The 13360-nt window shown below is 37.0% G+C and overlaps 1 protein-coding gene across 5 annotated transcripts in view; it reads right to left on the bottom strand.

Moving 5' to 3' along the window:
• LOC150084061 (protein deacetylase HDAC6-like) overlaps positions 1-13360 on the bottom strand; it is a 463437-nt gene that overhangs the window by 432599 nt on the left and 17478 nt on the right. For all 5 annotated transcript variants that reach the window (XM_090375877.1, XM_090375876.1, XM_090375878.1 and 2 more), the window contains one exon: positions 7252-7302. In XM_090375877.1, the coding sequence (XP_090232003.1) occupies positions 7252-7284 (33 nt within the window). In that variant the 5' untranslated portion in view covers positions 7285-7302. The remainder of the gene's footprint in view (positions 1-7251; positions 7303-13360) is intronic.

Consider the following 13360-nt stretch of genomic DNA (forward strand, 5'->3'; position numbering starts at 1 on the left):
GCATTGACAAAAATTTTAAACTCTTAGTTAGGTCAAAGGGCATTTGCTAAAATACGTACATAGTAATTAAAATTAAAAATAATTTTTACAGATACGAACAAAAATATATCATACAAAAAAAAAATTATATTTCAAATTTTGAAAACAGCAAATATCACAATCCGGAACTGATAGCTGTAATAGGATTTTAGCATATAAGGTAAGAGTGCAGACATGAGCCTGAGCTTAGACCAGACCTGGCTCTAACTGAACTATTTTTTTTTTAATTTCTCCTTTTTTAGGTATTTTTTATTCACCATGCAAGTAAAATTACATTAAGCAGCAGAAAAATACTATGCCCAAGAATACTGTAATACAAGTTTCCTCTCCTTTTGTTATTCGTTCAATATTCACTTCAACAGAAAAACAGGCCGAATAACATATGAGTTCTAAATATCTGTTACTTCCAGTTGGAAGTAACAGATATTTCTAATCTTAGATTAAGATTAGAAATATCTGTGACAATGAGGGGTGGAGGAGTAGCCCTGTTTGTGCGTGACATAGCAGTTCAAATCATCTCGGTCGGTCACCTACTCAGATTCAGAGCTTTATGAGATATTACTTGTCACTTTAAAAGTCCACACAGTACTCTTAGATATGGCAGTCGTTTATAGTCCACCTGCCCCTAGTCTAGAAATGATAAATAATGTAGTAGACTAGCTTCTCAACAAATTACATGCATCAGCCACCCATATAGTATGAAATCTCCACAATCTTCCACCACAGCTCAATAACCTGCTGGACACCATGTTAAATAGACTGCAGCCATGCTCCTCTCTTATCAATGACCAACCTATAAGAGGTGAAATAGACTTGACCTAATTCTGTCTTCTGGTAAATGTATAATTGATGTACCTCCAGAAATGTTCTTCCCATCAGATCGTAGTCCAATTGCAATGCTCATAATGCTACCATGTATGGACTTCAATGCCAAGGACAAAACTAAGAGCCAGCTTGTAACTTCACCAGCCTTTCTGGACCCAAATAAATGCTTATTTGCTGCCAGTTATATCCTGTGGGAATGTATACTCAAATGTGATGCCTTATTTGCAACAACTCTCTTAACCAGTTGGATCAACTCTATTGCAAAATTTGTGTCTTCCAAAGTTGTAAGGATATCATCGAGATCGAAAACGTGGTGGAATTCTAGCTTAACTACATTGTTCAAACTAAAGCAGACTCTGCACAGAAAATGGAAACTGTCAAATGATACACAAAATAGAATTAACTACTCAAGGGCCAGAGCAATATTTAATAAGAAAAAATCTAGATCACTCAACCACTACGTGAAAGACACACTTGACAGGGGAGAGCTACATCGTTGCACACATAAAAATTACACAAATCAGGGACCTGACAAAAAAACGTGGATGGACCAAAATCATCAGATTCTCCAGCATACATCATGAGTCACAAGTCAGGGAGTTTGAGTGGGATCAATTAGTTGACAATGAGTTGGAGTCTGTTCTTATCACTAAAGAAGCACTGATACAGAGTATTAACTCCCTCGGGGCAACTAAGACAGCTAGAGTTGATCGAGTCCCCCACTGCATGGTAAAGCATCTCAGCACTTACTTAATTGAACCACTCCAAGCAATTTATAGCTCCATCCTTGCTCACAGTTTTCCCTGAGAACTGGAATAAGTACACTGTAATTCCAATGCCAAAAATTATAAAGCCTCACACCTCATGGAGCACTACAGGACTATATCTACTGCATCTACCCTTTTAAAAGTATTGGAGAAAGCTCTACTGCCAAAGTTGTCAAATCACATACTGGCCAGGCAGCCTCAACAAATTCATTATTCAATAACTACAAGATCAACAATTACTAACCTCCTCACAGTTCAAGCTGTGATACTAAATTCTTTCCAAGCCGGAAGGGAAGTTGCAATAATATATGCTGCTATAAAAGAAGCCTTCAATAGTCTGGATGTACATGCCCTACTTCATCTGCTCCAACATACCTTCCAAATAAAAGGAAATTTACTGAAGTTCATACAGGCCCTACTTACTTGTCAGTCCATTTATTACCATACAGACAATCAGATCCTCCAACGCCAACTCCGTGTAGGAGGTCCACAAGGTGAAGTCTTATCTGGACTCCTCTTTACTGCCATGACGATCCCGTTTTGCAAAGGTAGGCATGATGTATGCACTTACACAGACGATATTAAGATCCTTATGTCCATCCAACTGTCCATTGTGTGACCAGGTTAATCATAAGCTTCTGAACTTATTCATGTACTTAGATAAATCTGGTTTGGCCCTAAATGCGCAAAAGACTGTAATGATGGGTTACTCGCTAAAAAAAATCTCCTACGATAGTACACCCAAAACTAAATGGCATACCTATCTCAGTTGTTGAGACACATAGAGATCTGGGAGTAACATTTGATACTAAACTTGCATTCAAGTAGCATATTGACCTGATTATAAAGAAAATGAACTACTTACGTTGGATAACAACACCTCTTGCACGCGAAACAGACTACAACAACAACACAATATTTAAAAACCACAGTGTATTCGGCCATATTGTATGCCGCCGAATTCTGAGTGTCAGCCACCCCTACCCACATTAGAAGAATATATGTGAGTGAATTCTGGCTGCTGAAGTGGCAAACCATAAACACCATCTCCCTCAACAGTTAAGGACCACGCAGCTTTCTGAACAGCATTTAGCAGACATCATTGCCTAGAAACAATTATGAGGTTGTCACAGACATTCTATCAGATAGGCCAGACAAGCTGCACTTGCTACTTGGGAGTCTAAAACGTTGATGGAACTGATATTCGGGTGACACTCAAGTCAAGTGGACCCAATTTTGGCGAAGTCCAGATAGTCTGTGACAGCCAAATCCTCTGCTTGCACCTTCACGATGGTGGTACTGTTAGTAATCCTGGGTATAACCTCCATGCACAAGCACACAGTGGGTGACCACCCAGGTGTGAACCAACATAAGCAGGGGTCGAGGTGTGGTGCCCACACCACATGGAGGAATGCCGCCCCTCTGTGTTACCAGGCTACTCAAAGAGCGTGTGCAGTAGCACACGCTCTTTGAGTAGCCCGGGGTTCAAGCCCCCGACTGCTGAATACGGTCGATCTGCCAACCCACACTGGACCAGCGTGGCAGATTATGGTCCATTTCCCTCAGCATGAATTGTTGAGGAGGCTTCCATCCTGCAGTGGGTTGATAATGGCTGCACTTTACTTTTTTTACTTTTACTAGGTGGTAGATGACTCTCATCAACCAGTGCAATACCACCACTTTGATTATTGGAGGCTTGAAGTGGTGGAACCCATGTTTAGTCTCCAGAGCTAAGTTCCAGTCAACTCTTACCCATCTCTTCCATCATGCAGTATGATTGATGACTTTTGAGGTTATTATTTAGTTATTAGTAAGAGCCACAGAAGTTATTACTTCTGTGGCTCGGATAAAGTTTCAGGAAAGGTATAGAATAACTGAGATTTTTTCCATAGAAAATCTGTGTAGAGTGAAAATGAAGGTAACCAAGTCCTTCAGAGCCAAAGGAGCATTAAATTTTGGTAGAGTAAACAACTTATGTTTCAAGAAATGGTAATGAGCTTCTAACTTAATCAGTTAAAAAGGGTGGTTAGGATTTTGAGGAAGCGCTGAAGAGTTTAATTATGAAATTAAGTGCAAAATCAAGTCTGGCAGCATTAGAGTTTATTAATAACATGTTTTATAGTAGCTGCATCAGATATGATGTAAGCATTATTAACCCCTGCTATTATTATTCAATTGAGGAACAGAATCCTTTTTCAAACTGGCATAAAAATTCAAGCCAATTAACCATTTTTAAAAATTAATTTGGTTGCTACTTTTAATTAATGTAGAATATTTTTGCTTTAAGGAATTCTCTGTAGAATTCCTTAAAGCAAAAGTCATTTTTTTTAACATAAAAAAAAATTAGCTATGGAATTCCTGAACCTGGATTCTTTTTTTCCTTCTGATGGAAAATTTCTTTTATTCTAAAGCATTTTTGTTTTGCCTTAAAGCTCTTGAAAAGTTTAAATTCCCATCACAATTTGGAAACAGATGATCATATACTTTCTTGCATAAAATCATCTGTTTCAGATCATTATATGTTTTCCTGCAGCATTTTTGGACATGTATACTACTGGGAAACGAGTTCAACAGCAAGATCAGTGGGGCATTTACAAGCATGCTTAATGTTTGTGGTATTCTGTGGTAAATAGTGGTATTCTGAATATACCACTGTATGCTACAAATACAGATTAAACAGCTCAACAGTTAAGTTAATTTTTAGATACTCGAGAAAGTTAACTTCACAGGGTCATCAGCCTTATGAGAGATTTAAAAAAGTATGATAATTAACTCAACAGATTATATCTAATAATAAAATTATTTTTTACTTATATACTACCATAGGCAGATTCAGGATAGAGGCACCAGGGCATGTGCCACCTCCCCCCACCCTCTTGGTCATTTTTCGTAGAATATACACCAATCATTTAAATTTCCTTTAGCTACAAAAAAAAAATTTTTTTTTTTTTTTTTTTTCAATTTTAACATAGGATTTTATCTATTTTTGCATTGTGGCTCAGCTATTTTCAACTGACTACAGCTGGCAACACTGATGTGATCACCATTCTAGTTCAAAGCATCACACATTTTGTACACAAACAAGGCACAAAATGGTGCCCCATCACAAATTGTGCACCTCCTGTAATTTTTTTCTGGATATTCCACTGTATACTACCACCATGCCTCAAATGTTATTCTGACACTCTTCATAAACTTTAATTTCTCTCTTTTTCACATATAATTGAAAAAGAGAAATTAAACTATTACCATTCTCCCAACAATTTCATTGATCAGCAAACTGTGAAACTCACATTAAATATTTTATTAGTCAATTAACTTGTCTACACACAATTACAACTTCTGAAACTTCATGCTATAAAAGTTCACTGGAACCACATCTCTAATAAGTAATCAGTAAGCACCTTTCCTTCCTTATTTTTGTGAAAAGTAATTTATAAGCTTGCTTAGTAAGGGTTTGGCTGATTTGCTGATTCTCTCACATAAATGGTGGTCACCCCCAACTGTTTAACAAGTTTGCTTCAACTATTCTAATAACTATAACAGCAATAGCATTTTTCTAAATTTTTAACACCTCTGTAAAAACCAGTTGATCCTGTTGTCACTTCAACCAAGGATAAAGCTGACCTGCTAGCATCCCATTTATCTTCCAACTCCTGTATTAATGATCTTGGTAAAATACCTCCCACCATTCCCAACATGCTCCATTCAATGCCTCCTGTGGTCTTCTGTCAAAAGGATGTCAGGAGGATTTTGACAAATCTTGATGCTAAGAAAGCTCCAGGTCCTGATGGTATTTCTCCACTTGTTCTCAAAACCTGTGCTCCTGAACTTACTCCTGTTCTTTGCTGCTTTTTTTCACTTTCTTATTCCAAAGGTGTTTTTCCTTCTGCTTGGAAATTTGCTCATATCCAGCGAGTTCCTAAAAAGGGTGACAAATCCCTCCCATCCAATTATCGTCCCATAGCAATTACTTCTCTTCTTTCTATAGTAATGGAGAAATCAATTAACCACCAACTCTTAAACTACCTAGAAACCTTCCGTCTGATCAATGATCGCCAGTATGGATTCCGTCAGTGTCGATCCACTGGTGATATTCTGGCTTATGTTACCCATTTATGGACTAATTGAATGGAAATGTTTGGTGAAACACAAGCAGTTGCTCTTGACATCTCAAAGGCTTTCGATCTTGTTTGGCATAAACGTCTTCTAAACAAGCTTCCATCTTATGGTTTACCAACTTTTTTTTGTAATTGGTTATCCAGTTTTCTCTCCGATCGCTCACTGAGGGTGATGGTAGATGACTCTCTGTCTTCTAACTTCTCCACTAATGCCGGTGTCCCCCAAGGTTCAGATCTTTCCCCCACTCTTTTCTTCTTGTATATTAATGACCTTCTTCCATTGACTGGAAATCCTATCTATAATTTTGCTGATGATAGCACATTGCATTCCATTTTTCATTTTGAGAAATCTCACCGTACTCAATCAGCTTCAACTTCTTGAATATCCACTACCAATTCCTTAAATGCTGATCTCCAGTGGGGCAAAGACAACTTAGTTGATTTCAATCCTTCTAAAACTCAATCTTGTCTTACATCTTGCAAAAAAAGAGTCTTCTGCTTCTATGCTTATCTTTGGTGACACTCCAATTTCTAGGCAAAATGATATCTCTCTTTTGGGGATTACCTTGACTTCTAATCTCTCTTGGCACAAGCACATTAAAAATATTGCTTCCTCTGCATTTAAAAAACTTCGTTTTCTCTTTCGCTCTCGGCGTTACTTTTCTTCCAAACAGCTGTTCACTCTGTACAAATCGCAAATCCGCCCTACCATGGAATATTGTTCTCACATCTGGGGCAGTGCCCCCAAAACCTCTCTCAGGCTTCTAGATTCCATTCAGAAGAGAGCGGTTAGGTTAATTTATGACTCGTCTCTAACAGAGTCTCTCCACTTGCTGTCTCATAGACATACTGTTTCTGCTGCATGCCTCTTCTACAGATACTTCCATGGGCACTGTTCTTCTGAATTGGCTTCTATAATTCCCGCTCTCTCTCTCTCTCTCTTTCAAAACAGTCTGAACACGTGCCGCCACCAGCCAAAATCCATTTACTGTCCAACTTCGAACTCACAGAACCAACTTTTCATCTTCCTTGTTTATCCATTCAACTGCTGTTTTCTGGAATAATTTTCCTTCGTACGTATTTCCTGAAGTTCAAGTCTAATGTCAATAAATACCTTCTTTCGTCTTCTCAATCTCCAACCCAAGCACGGTACTAAGTACTATAGGTTCTAATACCTTTCGTGTTTGGGATTTTCATAAAAAAAAAAAAGGTGAAAATGACTAAGTGACACCACTGCCTATAATTCAGGCAATTTTAGGCATCCTTCACAAGGTATACCAGAATAATACAGAGGAACATCATATGCTAAGAAAGTAGCTGAAGTACATCTTGAACAGATAAGTAGCCTCCTTACATGGCACACAAATTAAATACAGCTATAGAAACTCCAAAGAGTAATTTCAACAATAAAACAACACTGTTAACTCTATTACTGATTTTTTTAATATAGGAAAGGAAGAAAAAAAATTTTCTATATTTTATCAGAAATCCATGCTTACCAACTTTGAGAACTCTTTTATGGTGGTGTCCATTGTGTATTATGCCAGTTTCTGTCAAAAATTAAAATAAAAAACTTTCAGAAGATATTTAGCATATTAGAGACCTATTTACATTACCACTAAACACTCACCATTTTAAAATACATAATTAATAAATATTCATTTGCAAGAAAAAAAAACAAAAAAAAACTTGAAAACTGGCCTTGATGTTAACTAATAAGATTAATAACTATTTTGAGGGTGTGGATGGATTGTATGTGGGAAATAATAGAATTATACTTGGGAAATAGTAAAACCCCAAAATACCTTATATACTTGGTGGGATTGAATTAAAAACAGTAGTGGAGGAAAGGGATCTTAAAGTCATGATACAGGTCAATATAAAGTTCTTTGAGCAGTGATATAATGCTTATATCACAGCTTTAGATATATAAATAAATCTAAACTTGCTTTTTATTGAAATAGTATTCAAGCCTTCTGGTTAATGATCATAACTTCTGTCCATCCATAATTTGACATCTGATACATCCCGATGGTTTTATTGCATCTAAAAATAAAGCTGACTTAATTATTTTCATTTTTTTTGTAACTTTTGCAATGATGAAATTCCTGAAAGGGTAACTACCTTCCAATTATTGCATTGGCACTTACCTGAACTCTTTCCAAAGTAATGGAGAAATCTATCAATTGCCAATTTTTATATTTTGAAACTCTCCATCTGATTAATGATAGCCAATATGGATTCCATCAGTGTAACCATATCAGTTTAACTTGCCTAAATGATGTAAAGCAAGATTACAGTGATGTAATCTTGCTTTACAGTATAATGTTATTCATCTTTTAAAAAAATTTCCAGAAAATTTTAGGGAAATTCATGCAGTTGCTCTCTCAATACTAAGGCTTTTTATTATGTTCGGAATAAAGGTCTTTTATGGTCTGCCTTCTGCTTTTTTACAGGTAGCCAGTTTTCCCAATGACTACATACAATGGATGACGGCTCTGTACCTTCTAACTTTTCAATTAATGCTGGTGTTCCCTCAAGTTTTTTACCTTTTTACTATTTTATTTTTTTCTTCCTGTATATTAACAACTGTTCCACAGGCTTTTCCGTCATATTATGCTCTTGCCTATCAATATACTCATGAATCACTCGCTACCGCAAGAAGCACAATATCATGTGAATTCCAGAAAACCCTGGGTTTTGAATGATCTCTCTAGCAGTTTAAGTTAGGACAATATATCTAGTGTTCTACATTTACTCTGAGAAGAAACGAGTATATGGCAACATCTAGACGCGTTGTGTTTTTCATCCCGGGACACCTCTTAACTAAGGGCTGACCCGAAATGCCGCAATTAATGATTCTTAAAAAAATGATTGTTAGTGATTTGCATGTATTAAGAAGAATGATCACGACATAATTTTAACAAACAAAACAGGTTTATTTAACATATATGTATACAAATAAGTACAATATAATTAGCATTAGCATTAGCATTAGTAGAGGCATTTGATGCAAGAAAGCAAGCTTATGCAGCATCAGCCAAAAAAAAAAAAAAAAAAAAAAAGTAACATAAATAAATAAAAATAACCACTTCCACTTCACCCCTCTGTTCGTTCGAAATACCTGTCCAGCTGAGCCTTAAACTTATTTAGGCTATCAACTTCCACGACAAGGGATGGAAGTCTGTTCCACCCATCAACCACCCGCTGGCTAAAGGCAAATTTCCGCACATCTATCCTACATCTGTCTTTCCTCAATTTGAATTTATGCCCTCTCAGGTGATTTTTCTGAGCTAGAGGAAGAATCCCATCAGCATTGAGCATGCTCAAACCATTCAAGGCTTTGTACACCTCTATCAGATCACCCCGCTGGTGCCTAGTTTCCAGACACTGTAATTTGCAAAACTTAAGCCTTTCTTCGTAAGAGAACCCCTTTGTCCCATTCACCAATCTAGTTGCCCTTCTCTGTACTCGTTCCAGCCGCTCCACATCCTTCCTGAAATGAGGCCTCCAGGCCTGTATACAGTACTCTAGGTGTGGCCTGACCATTGCCTTATACAAGGGAATAATCACCTCCTTATCCCTGCTAGAAAAATTCCTATATATCATTGACAATACACCATGAGCTACTCTTGCAGCTCGTCTGCACTGCTCAGAGAACTTCATATCTGCCTGCACCACCACCCCCAGGTCCCTTTCATTCTCTACCACTGTCAGTGTAGTACCACAGAGTTGATACGTTGCTCTGGGGTTGCTGTTTCCCATATGTAGTACTTTACATTTGTCAATGTTAAACTTCATTTGCCACCTCGAAGCCCATCTGCTCAACCTTTCCAAATCCTGTTGCAGCAGCATAGTGTCAGTAGTGTCCTTGACAACCCTGCCAACCTTCGTATCGTCTGCAAACTTGGACATTAAGCCTGATATACCATAATCAATATCATTTATAAATACAGAAAACAATAAAGGCCCCAATACTGAACCCTGAGGGACTCCACTAATAACATTAGTCCACGATGAGCAGTGTCCATTGATTACCACTCTCTGTCTTCTCCCCCTCAACCACCCCTTTATCCATAGCAGCAACTTGCCTCCAATGCCACACTGCTCCAATTTGTGCAGCAGTCTTCCATGTGCAACAGTATCAAAAGCCTTTCTAAGATCCAAGTATATAATATCAAAGTTATTCCCTGCATCCAGTTCTTTTGTGACTGCATCATAGTATCCAATCAAATTGGTCAGGCAAGACTTCCCCTTAATTGGTAAATAAGTTAGATTAATTGGTATTTAATTGTTAGACAAATTAATTGAATGCAAGCATTATCTTGCTGTTAGCTCTATTACAATGTTGTAATATTCTTCATATGGCTTTTCCACTAATTCCCTAGCAAGTACAAAATAATTAGTGTTTGTCATAACATACCACTGTTCAAAATATGAAACAGGTAATTATATTATCTTAATAGTGTAATTAGTAATTGACAATTAAATTAATAAGTCGCATTATTATTAAAGTTGAATACTAAGAAAATAATACAGTTGTTGGGGTATATTTATGTGAGGAAAGGTATCTTATAAATGCATTAAAACGTATGCAGGTAATAGGATTGGCTTTTGGGTGATTTAATACAGTTTGTTATTAAACAATAAGGGTTGTCTTACCCGAAAATATTCTGCAACGCCTCGGTGGGGGGGGGGGGAATCTGTATCAGACATCAATACGATTCTTTTCTCATCTTTTCCTATTAATTATTAATTTACCTCTTCAAGGTAGAGATAGAAATACCTATCTCTACCTTGTCTGTAACTTACATTATCTACCTGATTAATTTGCCTACCAAAAATCTCTTTAGGGTAAGTTTGCCCCTGATTAAACTTATTTCTAGGCATTTCTTTTGTTGCCCCTGTGTAAGAGTTCATATCTGTCCTATTTCGATTATTATAATACATTTGGTTTGCATTTTTCACCCCATTTCCATTAAAATTGCAACTTTGTGTATTAACATAAGGCGGCCGATATTTTGGTAACGCAGTGTATAGGCGCGCTCCGCGACTCGGGCACGGACGGTTAGAATAAGTTGGCGTCGGTCGGGAGCTGCTCGGACGACGGCAAGCGGCATAGCGTCTTACTGCCTGTCTTGCTTCGTACATAGGGTTACAGTATACATGCTTCCCAGCATAGCACGGAGCACACTCGCGTCTCTCACTTCGGGCGAGTTCATTGCAAGCGTCGCTTAGCAACGCTCTGTTCAACTGTAAGTGCCTTACAGGGAACGCTTCGCGGTCACTAGAAGGGGAAGATGCATAATCTGTAGTGCTCCATTTTTGACATGGATTATTTCCATTATTAGCGGGACCTTGCATTTCTAACTTATTTTGCATAACATTATTTACCGATAGTGTATATAACGATTGTTGTAGGTCTCGTATCTGTTCTTCTAACGGCTTTAAAAATTCTTTAAAATAGTTTTCTTGTTGATTTAGCATTTCTCCCTCCTTGTTAGTTTGCCCACAAAGGGTGTTAACAGATCTATGTTTTGTTTCTGTAAGAAGTTCATTTGTCTCCTCCCTTTTCGAGATAACAATTGCCTGATGGAAAGTGAGGGGGTTTTGTGACAAGACTATCCTTTTAATTTTATTTGAAACACCCCTAAGAAACTGGGCTAACATTGCCTGATCTAAAATCGACTTTGCTTCAGGGGTTTCATTCTGTATCTTAAACGCCTTTCTTGCCAAGTTTTGAATTCGGGCTCCAAAGCTGGCGACATTTTCGTCAGGTTTTTGCACAGTATTAGCGAATTCACTTAAACAAGTGACTATGGGTTCCGTTTTTTCAAAGTGAGCTAAGAAAGCATTTTTGAACACGTTATAATTTTCTTCCTTACGCAATTCAGTGGACTGTGCTAGAAATTCTGATGCCAAAGAACGAAATTTAGATCTTGAAATGGCGATCATTTCTGAGCTCTGCCAAGCCGCTAATTTCCCTACACTTTCTAAAGTTTCAAAAAAATATTGTACAGATGGGCCTTCATCTGTACCAAAAAAAAGTAGGCACCAAACTTAGGTAACCTGCGATATTAGCCACACGCAGCCTGCCTGTTTCGGGCGGGGATTGTGTTTGTTGCGTATCAAACAATGCAGCAGAAAGGTCGGTTGAAGTTTGTGGGATTTGTTCTTCCATGTTGGATTTATAAGTGTCTATGTTAAATTAGATGACTCTAATAATATTTGAGTAAAATTTGGGGTGGGAAGGTCCCTCCAAAATAGTGTACTTACCTTTACGTAGCTGAAACAGAACTAAACTGTTAGTACTGAGCAATGCTAAAACAAAATGAGTTTCTAACATATAGCAACTAGAGTTTTTTTTTTTTTTTTGTAATTTGCTATTATTATTTGTTTTGACAAATCAATTAACTACTTCTAGATGCTTCTGGTTGTTATGTGTTACTATGATGTATGTACTTGAGGACTATGTTATTTGTATTGCTGAAAAAGAAAAAAAAAATTAATAAAATGTCTCTAACCATTCTCTGTATACACACAAAATCACTAGTGTTAGACGTTTCCCTTTTATTCTATTACCACATTAATCCCTTATTTGTCTTCTATTCACTAGTTACTCTTGTTGTGCTTTGCTCTTCAGTTTACAGTAATCCTCATAACTCACAAGCTTTCATATATAAAAAAAAAAGGTTTTTCATCCCGCAAAAGCACATTTCATCCTGGTCACGGCACCAGTGTTCCACAGGCTTTTCCGTCATATTATGCTCTTGCCTATCAATATACTCGTGAATCACTCGCTACCGCAAGAAGCACAATATCATGTGAATTCCAGAAAACCCTGGGTTTTGAATGATCTCTCTAGCAGTTTAAGTTAGGACAATATATCTAGTGTTCTACATTTACACTGAGAAGAAACGAGTATATGGCAACATCTAGACGCGTTGTGTTTTTCATCCCGGGACACCTCTTAACTAAGGGCTGACCCGAAATGCCGCAATTAATGATTCTTAAAAAAATGATTGTTAGTGATTTGCATGTATTAAGAAGAATGATCACGACATAATTTTAACAAACAAAACAGGTTTATTTAACATATATGTATACAAATAAGTACAATATAATTGGTAAATAAGTTAGATTAATTGGTATTTAATTGTTAGACAAATTAATTGAATGCAAGCATTATCTTGCTGTTAGCTATATTACAATGTTGTAATATTCTTCATATGGCTTTTCCACTAATTCCCTAGCAAGTACAAAATAATTAGTGTTTGTCATAACATACCACTGTTCAAAATATGAAACAGGTAATTATATTATCTTAATAGTGTAATTAGTAATTGACAATTAAATTAATAAGTCGCATTATTATTAAAGTTGAATACTAAGAAAATAATACAGTTGTCGGGGTATATTTATGTGAGGAAAGGTATCTTATAAATGCATTAAAACGTATGCAGGTAATAGGATTGGCTTTTGGGTGATTTAATACAGTTTGTTATTAAACAATAAGGGTTGTCTTACCCGAAAATATTCTGCAACGCCTCGGTGGGGGGGGGAATCTGTATCAGACATCAATACGATTCTTTTCTCATCTTTTCCTAT

Source organism: Mastigoproctus giganteus, chromosome 6 (genome assembly GCF_048544385.1).
Source record: "Mastigoproctus giganteus isolate SK-2022 chromosome 6, ASM4854438v1, whole genome shotgun sequence".
Taxonomy (NCBI): domain Eukaryota; kingdom Metazoa; phylum Arthropoda; class Arachnida; order Uropygi; family Thelyphonidae; genus Mastigoproctus; species Mastigoproctus giganteus.